The sequence below is a fragment of the Entelurus aequoreus genome, linkage group LG14 (assembly GCF_033978785.1).
Source record: "Entelurus aequoreus isolate RoL-2023_Sb linkage group LG14, RoL_Eaeq_v1.1, whole genome shotgun sequence".
Lineage (NCBI taxonomy): Eukaryota > Metazoa > Chordata > Actinopteri > Syngnathiformes > Syngnathidae > Entelurus > Entelurus aequoreus.
Window position 1 is genome coordinate 56580526 of NC_084744.1, and position 13807 is coordinate 56594332.

The 13807-nt window shown below is 36.3% G+C and overlaps 2 protein-coding genes across 6 annotated transcripts in view; one reads left to right on the forward strand and one right to left on the reverse strand.

The window, feature by feature from the left end:
* Positions 1 to 1425, reverse strand: part of LOC133665457 (C-X-C chemokine receptor type 4-like) — a 1528-nt gene extending 103 nt beyond the window's left edge. Inside the window, exons 1-4 of the mRNA XM_062070756.1 lie at positions 1297 to 1425; positions 1016 to 1224; positions 673 to 956; positions 1 to 602 (exon numbers count right to left, since the gene is read on the reverse strand). The exon at positions 1 to 602 is cut by the window's left edge and continues 103 nt beyond it. Coding sequence (XP_061926740.1) covers positions 7 to 602; positions 673 to 956; positions 1016 to 1224; positions 1297 to 1311 — 1104 coding nt within the window. The 5' untranslated portion in view covers positions 1312 to 1425 and the 3' untranslated portion in view covers positions 1 to 6. The remainder of the gene's footprint in view (positions 603 to 672; positions 957 to 1015; positions 1225 to 1296) is intronic.
* Positions 1 to 13807, forward strand: part of LOC133665081 (UDP-glucuronosyltransferase 1A1-like) — a 104324-nt gene that overhangs the window by 35171 nt on the left and 55346 nt on the right. The window lies entirely within an intron of this gene.

Here is a 13807-nt window from a genome sequence, read left to right on the forward strand (position 1 = left end):
CAAACGCTAGCTGGAATGTAAACTGGACGACTCGGACTCGGTGGTCGTGGAGGCCCCGTTGCGTCTTCTGGGTAAAACCTTCAAACTGGAGACTCGACTGAGAGTCAGGGCTCTGCGGGCTGAGTTCTTAAACCCGGCCCCCAGGAAGGCGTAGAGCAGCGGGTTCAGGCAGCAGTGAGCAAAGGCCATGGGCTCGGCCACCGCCAGCCACACGCTCAGCACCGCCTCCAGGCTGCAGCTGCGCGGCAGGACCTCCAGGCGCAGCAAGGCGTCCACGGAGATGCCGGCTCCGTAGGGCAGCCAGCACAGGAAGAAGCAGAGCACCAGCGCGATGGTGGTCCTCACCGCCCGCCGCTTCTGCCTCTGGCCGCCGAGCGGGCCCCGTGTCAGCCGGGTGACGATGACGCAGTAGCACACCAGGAGCACCAGACCCGGGATGACTAGACCCACCAGGACCAGCTGCAGGTGGAAGACAGCCACCCAGAGAGGAGCGTTTCCCGCCGGGTAAAATCTCTGGCACAGGGTGCTCCCCTCGCCTCCTTCTTGCGTTCGGGCAAATATCAAGTCGGGGACCGCCAGCAGACCAGCGGGCAACCAGGCACCTGCAAGGAGGGGTCACCCACAGAGAGATTAGACGGGAATGAGACGTGGGTAGAATAGCGTGACACTGACCCGCATACACCAGTCGGTGTGCCAGCAGCTGCCTCAGCCCCCCTGTGTTGGTGTCGGTGGCTCGAACCACCGCCAGGTAGCGGTCCAGACTAATGAAGGCCAGGATGAGCACGCTGCCGTACAAGTTGACCGTGTAGATCACATGCACGCCGACACAGGCGGCCGCACCGAAGCGCCAGTCCGCCATGGCCGCATCCACGGCCCAGAACGGGAGAGCCAGAACGAAGAGGAGATCGGCCGCTGAAAGGTGGAGCCGGTACCGGTCGGTGAGGCTGCATTTGGACCTGGAAACAAGTCGAACTGTGAGTCGCGGGAAAAAGGATCAGTCTTTACGACGACTCACCTGCGCTGGCAGCCCAGCACGAAGACCACCAGGCCGTTCCCGGTGATGCCCAGGAGGAAGATGAGAGAGTAGACCACGGGCAAGAAGACCTGCTGGAGGTCGGCCGTCATCACGTGCTCCACCTCGCAGGGCTCCTCCAGATCCCCCCCGATGTCGCCCGAGCCGGATCCGGAGCCGGTGTCGTTGAATTCATAGTTAAAGAGGATATGCTGGAGACAAAGACCACGCCTAAACAAAAGCCGGCTTTGAAAAAGGTCTTGGCGAGTTCAGACCGAGCTTACCTCGTAGTAGGACATGATGAACACCAGCCCTTCCTCTGCACAGTGAGGCCGGGACTGGTGTCCGTGTGTTAAATAGTTCTGTCGGGGCTCCTCCCTCCGCCGCTCCGACCCATCTGGGTTCCTGCTCACAGGCTTTTCCTGTTTTCGAGGTGTCAGGTGCTTCGATTGTTTTGGTCCGGAGACCCCAGCTTTGTGATCGTCAAGGTCTATTGGCCATAGGAAAGAAGCAGTATGAACAATAAGTGTGTGTGTGTGTGTGTGTGTGTGTGTGTGTGTGTGTGTGTGTGTGTGTGTGTGTGTGTGTGTGTGTTCTTGTATTTCTGCCCTTGTTGAGACATCCACAAGGAAAAGTACCGTCCATATGAGGACCGGTGAACAAGTTAGGACATAAATAAGGGTCCCAATACAGAAAACCACTGCATCTAATAGAGAATGTCTCATTTGCACCCCCTGGTGGTGAAATCTATCGGAATTAGGGTGGTCCCAAAAAGGAGGGATTTTTCAAATTGACTGTGTGTCTGTTTTAAAATGAATCCCCCTCTAGTCAACATTTGAAATAACAAGTGTGTGTAAAAATGTGAAGTGCTCCCCCTCTGGTCAACGTATGTAATAACGAGTGTGTGTAAGAAATGGAAATAAGCCCACTTTGGCCAAAACTAATTTAAAATAATTAAATAAATATGTATATAGAGACATACTGTAATAACTTGAAGTAAATATTAAAGATTTAAAAAACAATTACCAACAAAAAACTCAATTTTTTTTAATTTTTTTTTACTAAAATCAGTCTTTTTCTCACAATGTGTCGACTTTTTTCTTATAAAATTGGGAGCAATTTCTCATATTCTTTCTGTTTCTTTAATATAGCAATATTTTCCAGTAAAATTATAACTTTTTTATGTAAAATTATTACTTTTTAATGCAAAATGCTGACATTTGTCATGTAAATGTCTGACTTTTATCACAATATTGGCAATTTTTTTTGTTGTTCTTCTAAAAACAGTCAACTTTTTTGAGAAAAATTATGACTTTTGTCAAGTAAAAATTCAGATTATTATTATAATATTGCCAAAAATGGTAAGTTTTCTGACAAAATTTTGACTTTTGTCGAGTTAAATTATGACTCTTTTCATAAAATTGCCATAATTTTAAGCTTTTCTTGTAAAATTGCGACTGTTATTGAGTGAAATTTCAACTTTTATTATAATATTGCACAAATGTTCGGTTTTTCTTGTAAAAGTTTGACTTGCGCTGAGTAAAATTAGGACTTTTATTACAATACTGCCAAAATTCTAAGTTTTTCTTGTGAAATTCCAACTCATTTTTCGGAACAAACTTTTTTATATTTGCATAGTATGTATATATTATTAATGTTGTAAATACAAATATGTATATATCTAGAAAGGTAGGCATTTTTCAGAGGTGTCAAGAAGGTAACAAATACAAGAGTGTGTGTGTGTGTGTGCGTGCGTGTGTGTGTGTGTGTGTGTGTGTGTGTGTTCTTGCATTTCTGCCCTTGTTGAGACATCAACAAGGAAAAGTGCCGTCCATATGAGGACCGGTGAACAAGTGATGACATAAATCATGGTCCCAATACAGAAAACCATTGCATCTAATAGAGAATGTCTCATTTGCACCCCCTGGTGGTGAAATCTATCGAAATTAGGGTGGTCCCAAAAAGGAGGGATTTTTTCAAATTGACTGTGTGTCTGTTTTAAAATGAATCCCCCTCTAGTCAACATATGAAATAACAAGTGTGTGTAAAAATGTGAAGTGCTCCCCCTCTGGTCAACGTATGTAATAACAAGTGTGTGTAAGAAATTGAAATAAGCCCACTTTGGCCAAAACTAATTTAAAATAATTAAATAAATATGTATATAGAGACATACTGTAATAACTTGAAGTAAATATTAAAGATTTAAAAAACAATTACCAACAAAAAACTCAATTTTTTTTAATTTTTTTTTACTAAAATCAGTCTTTTTCTCACAATGTGTCGACTTTTTTCTTATAAAATTGGGAGCAATTTCTCATATTCTTTCTGTTTCTTTAATATAGCAATATTTTCCAGTAAAATTATAACTTTTTTATGTAAAATTATTACTTTTTAATGCAAAATGCTGACATTTGTCATGTAAATGTCTGACTTTTATCACAATATTGGCAATTTTTTTTGTTGTTCTTCTAAAAACAGTCAACTTTTTTGAGAAAAATTATGACTTTTGTCAAGTAAAAATTCAGATTATTATTATAATATTGCCAAAAATTGTAAGTTTTCTGACAAAATTTTGACTTTTGTCGAGTTAAATTATGACTCTTTTCATAAAATTGCCATAATTTTAAGCTTTTCTTGTAAAATTGCGACTGTTATTGAGTGAAATATTTCAACTTTTATTATAATATTGCACAAATGTTCGGTTTTTCTTGTAAAAGTTTGACTTGCGCTGAGTAAAATTAGGACTTTTATTACAATACTGCCAAAATTCTAAGTTTTTCTTGTGAAATTCCAACTCATTTTTCGGAACAAACTTTTTTATATTTGCATAGTATGTATATATTATTAATGTTGTAAATACAAATATGTATATATCTAGAAAGGTAGGCATTTTTCGGAGGTGTCAAGAAGGTAACAAATACAAGAGTGTGTGTGTGTGTGTGTGTGTGTGTGTGTGTGTGTGTGTGTGTGTGTGTGTGTTCTTGCATTTCTGCCCTTCTTGAGACATCCACAAGGAAAAGTACCGTCCATATGAGGACCGGGGAACAAGTTAGGACATAAATCATGGTCCCAATACAGAAAACCACTGCATCTAATAGAGAATGTCTCATTTGCACCCCCTGGTGGTGAAATCTATCGAAATTAGGGTGGTCCCAAAAAGGAGGGATTTTTCAAATTGACTGTGTGTCTGTTTTAAAATGAATCCCCCTCTAGTCAACATATGAAATAACAAGTGTGTGTAAAAATGTGAAGTGCTCCCCTTCTGGTCAACGTATGTAATAACAAGTGTGTGTAAGAAATTGAAATAAGCCCACTTTGGCCAAAACTAATTTAAAATAATTAAATAAATATGTATATAGAGACATACTGTAATAACTTGAAGTAAATATTAAAGATTTAAAAAACAATTACCAACAAAAAACTCAATTTTTTTTAATTTTTTTTTACTAAAATCAGTCTTTTTCTCACAATGTGTCGACTTTTTTCTTATAAAATTGGGAGCAATTTCTCATATTCTTTCTGTTTCTTTAATATAGCAATATTTTCCAGTAAATGTATAACTTTTTAATGTAAAATTATTACTTTTTAATGCAAAATGCTGACATTTGTCATGTAAATGTCTGACTTTTATCACAATATTGGCAATTTTTTTTGTTGTTCTTCTAAAAACAGTCAACTTTTTTGAGAAAAATAATGACTTTTGTCAAGTAAAAATTCAGATTATTATTATAATATTGCCAAAAATGTTAAGTTTTCTGACAAAATTTTGACTTTTGTCGAGTAAAATTATGACTCTTTTCATAAAATTGCCGAGATTTTAAGCTTTTCTTATAAAATTGCGACTGTTATTAAGTGAAATTTCAACTTTTATTATAATATTGCACAAATGTTCGGTTTTTCTTGTAAAAGTTTGACTTGCGCTGAGTAAAATTAGGACTTTTATTACAATACTGCCAAAATTCTAAGTTTTTCTTGTGAAATTCCAACTCATTTTTCGGAACATACTTTTTTATATTTGCATAGTATGTATATATTATTAATGTTGTAAATACAAATATGTATATATCTAGAAAGGTAGGCATTTTTCGGAGGTGTCAAGAAGGTAACAAATACAAGAGTGTGTGTGTAAGTGTGTGTGTGTGTGTGTGTGTGTATGTGTGTGTGTGTGTGTGTTTGTGTTCTTGCATTTCTGCCCTTCTTGAGACATCAACAAGGAAAAGTACCGTCCATATGAGGACCGGTGAACAAGTGATGACATAAATCATGGTCCCAATACAGAAAACCATTGCATCTAATAGAGAATGTCTCATTTGCACCCCCTGGTGGTGAAATCTATATCGAAATTAGGGTGGTTTTTGATTGATTGATTGATTGATTGAGACTTTTATTAGTAGATTGCACAGTGAAGTACATATTCCGTACAATTGACCACTAAATGGTAACACCCGAATATGTTTTTCAACGTGTTTAAGTCGGGGTCCACGTTAATCAATTCATGGTTTTTCAAATTGACTGTGTGTCGGTTTTAAAAGTAATCCCCCTCTGGTCAACATGAAATAACAAGTGTGTGTAAGAAATTTAAATGCGCCCACTTTGGCCAAAATTATAAAATAAATTTAAATATGTACATAGGGACACACTGTAATAACTTGAAGTAGATAATAAAGATTAAAAACCAATTACCAACAAAAAACTGAAAAGAAAATTAATTAACTAAAAGCAGTCTTTTTCTCACAATGTGTCGACTTTTTTCTTACAAAATTGGGAACAATTTCTCATATTCTTTTTGTTTCTGTAATATTGCAATATTTTCTCGTAAAATGATTACTTTTTTTATGTAAAATGATTACTATTTAATGCAAAGTGGTGACATTCGTGATATAAAATTTTGACTATTATCACAATATTGCCAATTTTTGTGTTGTTCTTGTAGAATAGCGAGATTTTTTAAAGAAAAAAAATGATGACTTTTGTCATCATTTTGCCAAGTAAAATTACGATTATTATTATAATATTGCCAACATTTTTAAGTTTTCTTATAAAATTGTGACTGCAGTCGAGTAAAATGACGACTCTTTTCATAAAATTGCCAAGATTTTAAGCTTTTCTTGTAAAATGGCGACTGTTATTGAGTAAAATTCCAACTTTTATCATAATATTGCACAAATGTTCAGTTTTTCTTCTAAAATGTTGACTTGCATTGAGTAAAATTAGGACTTATTTGTTTTTCTTGTGAAATTGTGATCTTTTTCTAGTGAAATTCCAACTTATTTTTCACAACAAGCGTTTTTATATTTGCATAGTTTGTATATATTATTAATGTTGTAGATACACATCTTTATATATTTCGAAAGGGTGGTCCTAAAGAGGTAGGCATTTTTCGAAGGTGTCAAGAAGGTAACAAATACAAGAATATGTGTGTGTGTGTGTGTGTGTGTGTGTGTGTGTGTGTGTGTTCTTGTATTTCTACCCTTCTTGAGACATCAACAAGGAAAAGTACCGTCCATATGAGGACCGGTGAACAAGTTAGGACATAAATCATGGTCCCGATACAGAAAAACCATTGCATCTAATAGAGAATGTCTCATTTGCACCCCCTGGTGGTGAAATCTATCAACATTAAGGTGGTCCCAAAATGGGGGGGATTTTTCAAATTGACTGTGTGTCGGTTTTAAAAGTGAGCCCCTCTGGTCAACATATGAAATAACAAGTGTGTGTAAAAATTTGAAGTGCTCCCCCTCTGGTCAACATATGAAATAACAAGTGTGTGTAAAAATTTGAAGTGCTCCCCCTCTGGCCAAAATATGTAATAACAAGTGTGTGTAAGAAATTGAAATAAGCCCACTTTGGCCAAAACTAATTTAAAATAAATAAATATATATATATATATATATATATATATATATATATATATATATATATATATATATATATATATATATATATATATATATATATATAGGGACGTACTGTAATAACTTGAAGTAAATAATGAAGATTAAAAACCAATTACCACCAAAAAATTAAAAAAAAAATTAATTAACTAAAAGCAGTCTTTTTGTCACAATGTGTCGACTTTTTTTCTTACAAAATTGGGAACAATTTCTCATATTCTTTCGGTTTCTGTAATATTGCAACATTTTCCCGTAAAATTACAACTTTTTTTTGTAGACTTATTACTTTTTAATGCAAAATGGTGACATTCGTCATATAAACTTTTGACTTTTATCACAATATTGCCAATTTTTCTGTTGTTCTTGTAAAATAGTGACATTATTTGAGTAAAATTATGACTTTTGTCATAATTTTGTCAAGTAGAAATTCAGATTATTATTATGATATTGCCAACAATTTTAAGTTTTCTTATAAAATTATAAAAAATTTATGAAATTGTGACTTTTGTCGAGTAAAATTATGACTCTTTTTATAAAATTGCCAAGATTTTAAGCTTTTCTTGTAAAATTGCGACTGTTATTGAGTGAAATTACAACTTTTATCATAATATTGCACAAATGTTCAGTTTTTCTTGTAAAAGTTTGACTTGCGCTGAGTAAAATTACGACTTTTATTACAATACTGCCAAAATTCAAAGTTTTTCTTGTGAAATTCCAACTCATTTTTCGGAACAAACTTTTTTATATTTGCATAGTATGTATGTATTATTAATGTTGTAAATACAAATATGTACAGTATATATCTAGAAAGGTAGGCATTTTTCGGAGGTGTCAAGAAGGTAACCAATACAAGTGTGTGTTTGTGTGTGTGTGTGTGTGTGTGTGTTTGTGTGTGTGTGTGTGTGTGTGTGTTCTTGTATTTCTGCCCTTCTTGAGACATCAACAAGGAAAAGTACCGTCCATATGAGGACCGGTGAACAAGTGATGACATAAATCATGGTCCCAATACAGAAAACCATTGCATCTAATAAAGAATGTCTCATTTGCTCCCCCTGGTGGTGAAATATATCAAAATTAGGGTGGTTTTTGATTGATTGATTGATTGTTTGAGATTTATTAGTAGATTGCACAGTACAATTCTGTGTATTTTACGAAAAAAAATTTTTTGCTAAAATGTCGTAAAAAAATTCAAAAAAATGGACTTGCTTCAGCAGCACAATTCTGGTGCTGTAGTTGTAGGAGATGTCTCAAAACGTCATCAGGAGTCCCGACAAAACCCGTAAATGTAAGAAAATGTAAGAAAATGCATATTTTACGAAAAAAAATTTTTGCTAAAATGTCGTAAAAAATTTAAAAAAAACGGACTTGCTTCAGCAGCACAATTCTGGTGCTGTAGTTGTAGGAGATGTCTCAAAACTTCATCAGGAGTCCCGACAAAACCCGTAAATGTAAGAAAATGTAAGAAAATGCATATTTTACGAACATTTTTTTTTTGCTAAAATGTCGTATGGGGGACCCTTACAAAAATTAAAAAAACCGGACTTGTTTCAGCAGCACAATTCTGGTGCTGTAGTTGTAGGAGATGTCTCAAAACTTCATCAGGAGTCCTGACTAAACCCGTAAATGTAAGAAAATGCATATTTTACGAAAAAGATTTTTTGCTGAAATGTCGTAAGGGGGGACCCTTACAAAAAATTCAAAAAAATGGACTTGCTTCAGCAGCACAATTCTGGTGCTGTAGTTGTAGGAGATGTCTCAAAACGTCATCAGGAGTCCCGACTAAACCCGTAAATGTAAGAAAATGTAAGAAAATGCATATTTTACGAAAACATTTTTTTGCTAAAATGTAGTAAAAAATTCCAAAAAACGGACTTGCTTCAGCAGCACAATTCTGGTGCTGTAGTTGTAGGAGATGTCTGAAAACGTCATCAGGAGTCCCGACAAAACCCGTAAATGTAAGAAAATGCATTTTTTACGGAAAACATTTTTTTGCTAAAATGTCGTAAGGGGGGACCCTGTCGTAAAAATGCCAAAAAACGGACTTGCTTCAGCAGCACAATTCTGGTGCTGTAGTTGTAGGAGATGTCTCAAAACGTCATCAGGAGTCCCGACTAAACCCGTGAATGTAAGAAAATGCATATTTTCAGACATTTTTTTTTTTTGCTAAAATGTCGTAAAAAAATTCAAAAAAACGGACTTGCTTCAGCAGCACAATTCTGGTGCTGTAGTTGTAGGAGATGTCTCAAAACATCATCAGGAGTCCCGACAAAACCTAAAAATGGCATAAAATGCTTTTTTTGGGAAAACTTTTTTTTTTACAAAAAAAAATTTAAAAAACGGTGTTGTTTCAGCAGCACAATTCTGGTGCTGTAGTTGTAGATGTTTCAAAACGTCATCAGGAGTCCCGACTAAACCCGTAAATGTAAGAAAATGTAAGAAAATGCATTTTTTACGCAAAACATTTTTTGCTAAAATGTCGTAAGGGGGGACCCTGTCGTAAAAATTCCAAAAAACGGACTTGCTTCAGCAGCACAATTCTGGTGCTGTAGTTGTAGGAGATGTCTCAAAACGTCATCAGGAGTCCCGACTAAACCCGTAAATGTAAGAAAATGTAAGAAAATGCATATTTTACGAAAAAAATGTTTGCTAAAAAGTCGTAAAAAAATTCAAAAAAACGGACATGCTTCAGCAGCACAATTCTGGTGCTGTAGTTGTAGGAGATGTCTCAAAACGTCATCAGGAGTCCCGACTAAACCCGTAAATGTAAGAAAATGTAAGAAAATGCATATTTTACGAATTTTTTTTTTGCTAAAAAGTCGTAAAAAAATTTTAAAAAACGGACTTGCTTCAGCAGCACAATTCTGGTGCTGTAGTTGTAGGAGATGTCTCAAAACGTCATCAGGAGTCCCGACTAAACCCGTAAATGTAAGAAAATGTAAGAAAATGCATATTTTACGAATTTTTTTTTTGCTAAAAAGTCGTAAAAAAATTTTAAAAAACGGACTTGCTTCAGCAGCACAATTCTGGTGCTGTAGTTGTAGGAGATGTCTCAAAACGTCATCAGGAGTCCCGACAAAACCCGTAAATGTAAGAAAATGTAAGAAAATGCACATTTTACGAAAAAAATTTTGCTAAAATGTCGTAAGGGGGGACCCTTACAAAAAATTCAAAAAACCGGACTTCTTTCAGCAGCACAATTCTGGTGCTGTAGTTGTAGGAGATGTCTCAAAACTTCATCAGGAGTCCTGACTAAACCCGTAAATGTAAGAAAATGCATATTTTACGAAAAAAATTTTTTGCTGAAATGTCGTAAGGGGGGACCCTTACAAAAAATTCAAAAAAACGGACTTGATTCAGCAGCACAATTCTGGTGCTGTAGTTGTAGAAGATGTCTCAAAACGTCATCAGGAGTCCCGACTAAACCCGTAAATGTAAGAAAATGTAAGAAAATGCATATTTTACGAAAACATTTTTTTGCTAAAATGTAGTAAAAAATTCCAAAAAACGGACTTGCTTCAGCAGCACAATTCTGGTGCTGTAGTTGTAGGAGATGTCTCAAAACGTCATCAGGAGTCCCGACAAAACCCGTAAATGTAAGAAAATGCATTTTTTACGGAAAATTTTTTTTTTCTAAAATGTCGTAAGGGGGGACCCTGTCGTAAAAATGCCAAAAAACGGACTTGCTTCAGCAGCACAATTCTGGTGCTGTAGTTGTAGGAGATGTCTCAAAACGTCATCAGGAGTCCCGACTAAACCCGTGAATGTAAGAAAATGCATATTTTCAGACATTTTTTTTTTGCTAAAATGTCGTAAAAAAATTCCAAAAAACGGACTTTCTTCAGCAGCACAATTCTGGTGCTGTAGTTGTAGGAGATGTCTCAAAACGTCATCAGGAGTCCCGACTAAACCCGTAAATGTAAGAAAATGTAAGAAAATGCATTTTTTACGCAAAACATTTTTTGCTAAAATGTCGTAAGGGGGGACCCTGTCGTAAAAATTCCAAAAAACGGACTTGCTTCAGCAGCACAATTCTGGTGCTGTAGTTGTAGGAGATGTCTCAAAACGTCACCAGGAGTCCCGACTAAACCCGTAAATGTAAGAAAATGCATATTTTACGTAAAACTTTTTTTGCCAAAATGTCGTAAGGGGGGACCCTGTCGTAAAAATTCCAAAAAACGGACTTGCTTCAGCAGCACAATTCTGGTGCTGTAGTTGTAGGAGATGTCTCAAAACGTCATCAGGAGTCCCTACAAAACCTAAAAATGGCATAAAATGCTTTTTTTGGGAAAACTTTTTTTTTACAAAAAAAAATTCAAAAAACGGTCTTGTTTCAGCAGTACAATTCTGGTGCTGTAGTTGTAGGAGATGTCTCAAAACGTCATCAGGAGTCCCGACTAAACCCGTAAATGTAAGAAAATGCATATTTTACGAAAAACATTTTTTGTTAAAATGTCGTAAGGGGGGACCCTGTCGTAAAAATTCCAAAAAACGGACTTGCTTCAGCAGCACAATTCTGGTGCTGTAGTTGTAGGAGATGTCTCAAAACGTCATCAGGAGTCCCGACTAAACCCGTAAATGTAAGAAAATGTAAGAAAATGCATTTTTTACGAAAAATTTTTTTTGCTAAAATGTCGTAAGGGGGACCCTGTCGTAAAAATTCCAAAAAACGGACTTGCTTCAGCAGCACAATTCTGGTGCTGTAGTTGTAGGAGATGTCTCAAAACGTCATCAGGAGTCCCGACTAAACCCGTAAATGTAAGAAAATGTAAGAAAATGCATTTTTTACGAAAAAAAATTTTTGCTAAAATGTCGTAAGGGGGACCCTGTCGTAAAAATTCCAAAAAACGGACTTGCTTCAGCAGCACAATTCTGGTGCTGTAGTTGTAGGAGATGTCTCAAAACGTCACCAGGAGTCCCGACTAAACCCGTAAATGTAAGAAAATGCATATTTTACGAAAACATTTTTTTGCTAAAATGTCGTAAAAAATTCAAAAAAACGGACTTGCTTCAGCAGCACAATTCTGGTGCTGTAGTTGTAGGAGATGTCTCAAAACGTCATCAGGAGTCCCTACAAAACCTAAAAATGGCATAAAATGCTTTTTTTGGGAAAACTTTTTTTTTTACAAAAAAATTTTTAAAAAACGGTCTTGTTTCAGCAGCACAATTCTGGTGCTGTAGTTGTAGGAGATGTCTCAAAACCTCATCAGGAGTCCCGACTAAACCCGTAAATGTAAGAAAATGTAAAAAAATGCATATTTTACGAAAAACATTTTTTGCTAAAATGTCGTAAAAATTCAAAAAAACGGACTTGCTTCAGCAGCACAATTCTGGTGCTGTAGTTGTAGGAGATGTCTCAAAACGTCATCAGGAGTCCCGACAAAACCCGTAAATGTAAGAAAATGCATTTTTTACGAAAAACATTTTTTTGCTAAAATGTCGTAAGGGGGGACCCTGTCGTAAAAATGCCAAAAAACGGACTTGCTTCAGCAGCACAATTCTGGTGCTGTAGTTGTAGGAGATGTCTCAAAACGTCATCAGGAGTCCCGACTAAACCCGTAAATGTAAGAAAAAGTAAGAAAATGCATATTTAACAAAAACATTTTTTTGCTAAAATGTCGTAAAAAATTCAAAAAAACGGTCTTGTTTCAGCAGCACAATTCTGGTGCTGTAGTTGTAAGAGATGTCTCAAAACGTCATCAGGAGTCCCGACTAAACCCGTAAATGTAAGAAAATGCATATTTTACGAAAACATTTTTTTGCTAAAATGTCGTAAAAAATTAAAAAAAACGGACTTGCTTCAGCAGCACAATTCTGGTGCTGTAGTTGTAGGAGATGTCTCAAAACGTCATCAGGAGTCCCGACTAAACCCGTAAATGTAAGAAAATGCATATTTAACGAAAACATTTTTTTGCTAAAATGTCGTAAGGGGGGACCCTTACAAAAAATTCAAAAAAACGGACTTGCTTCAGCAGCACAATTCTGGTGCTGTAGTTGTAGGAGATGTCTCAAAACGTCATCAGGAGTCCCGACTAAACCCGTAAATGTAAGAAAATGCATTTTTTACGCAAAACATTTTTTGCTAAAATGTCGTAAGGGGGGACCCTGTCGTAAAAATTCCAAAAAACGGACTTGCTTCAGCAGCACAATTCTGGTGCTGTAGTTGTAGGAGATGTCTCAAAACGTCATCAGGAGTCCCTACAAAACCTAAAAATGGCATAAAATGCTTTTTTTGGGAAAACTTTTTTTTTTACAAAAATTTTTTTAAAAAACGGTCTTGTTTCAGCAGCACAATTCTGGTGCTGTAGTTGTAAGAGATGTCTCAAAACGTCATCAGGAGTCCCGACTAAACCCGTAAATGTAAGAAAATGTAAAAAAATGCATATTTTACGAAAAACATTTTTTGCTAAAATGTCGTAAAAATTCAAAAAAACGGACTTGCTTCAGCAGCACAATTCTGGTGCTGTAGTTGTAGGAGATGTCTCAAAACGTCATCAGGAGTCCCGACTAAACCCGTAAATGTAAGAAAATGTATATTTTACGAAAAACATTTTTTGCTAAAATGTCGTAAAAATTCAAAAAAACGGACTTGCTTCAGCAGCACAATTCTGGTGCTGTAGTTGTAGGAGATGTCTCAAAACGTCATCAGGAGTCCCGACAAAACCCGTAAATGTAAGAAAATGCATTTTTTACGAAAAACATTTTTTTGCTAAAATGTTGTAAGGGGGGACCCTGTCGTAAAAATGCCAAAAAACGGACTTGCTTCAGCAGCACAATTCTGGTGCTGTAGTTGTAGGAGATGTCTCAAAACGTCATCAGGAGTCCCGACTAAACCCGTAAATGTAAGAAAATGTAAGAAAATGCATTTTTTACGAAAAAATTTTTTTGCTAAAATGTCGTAAGG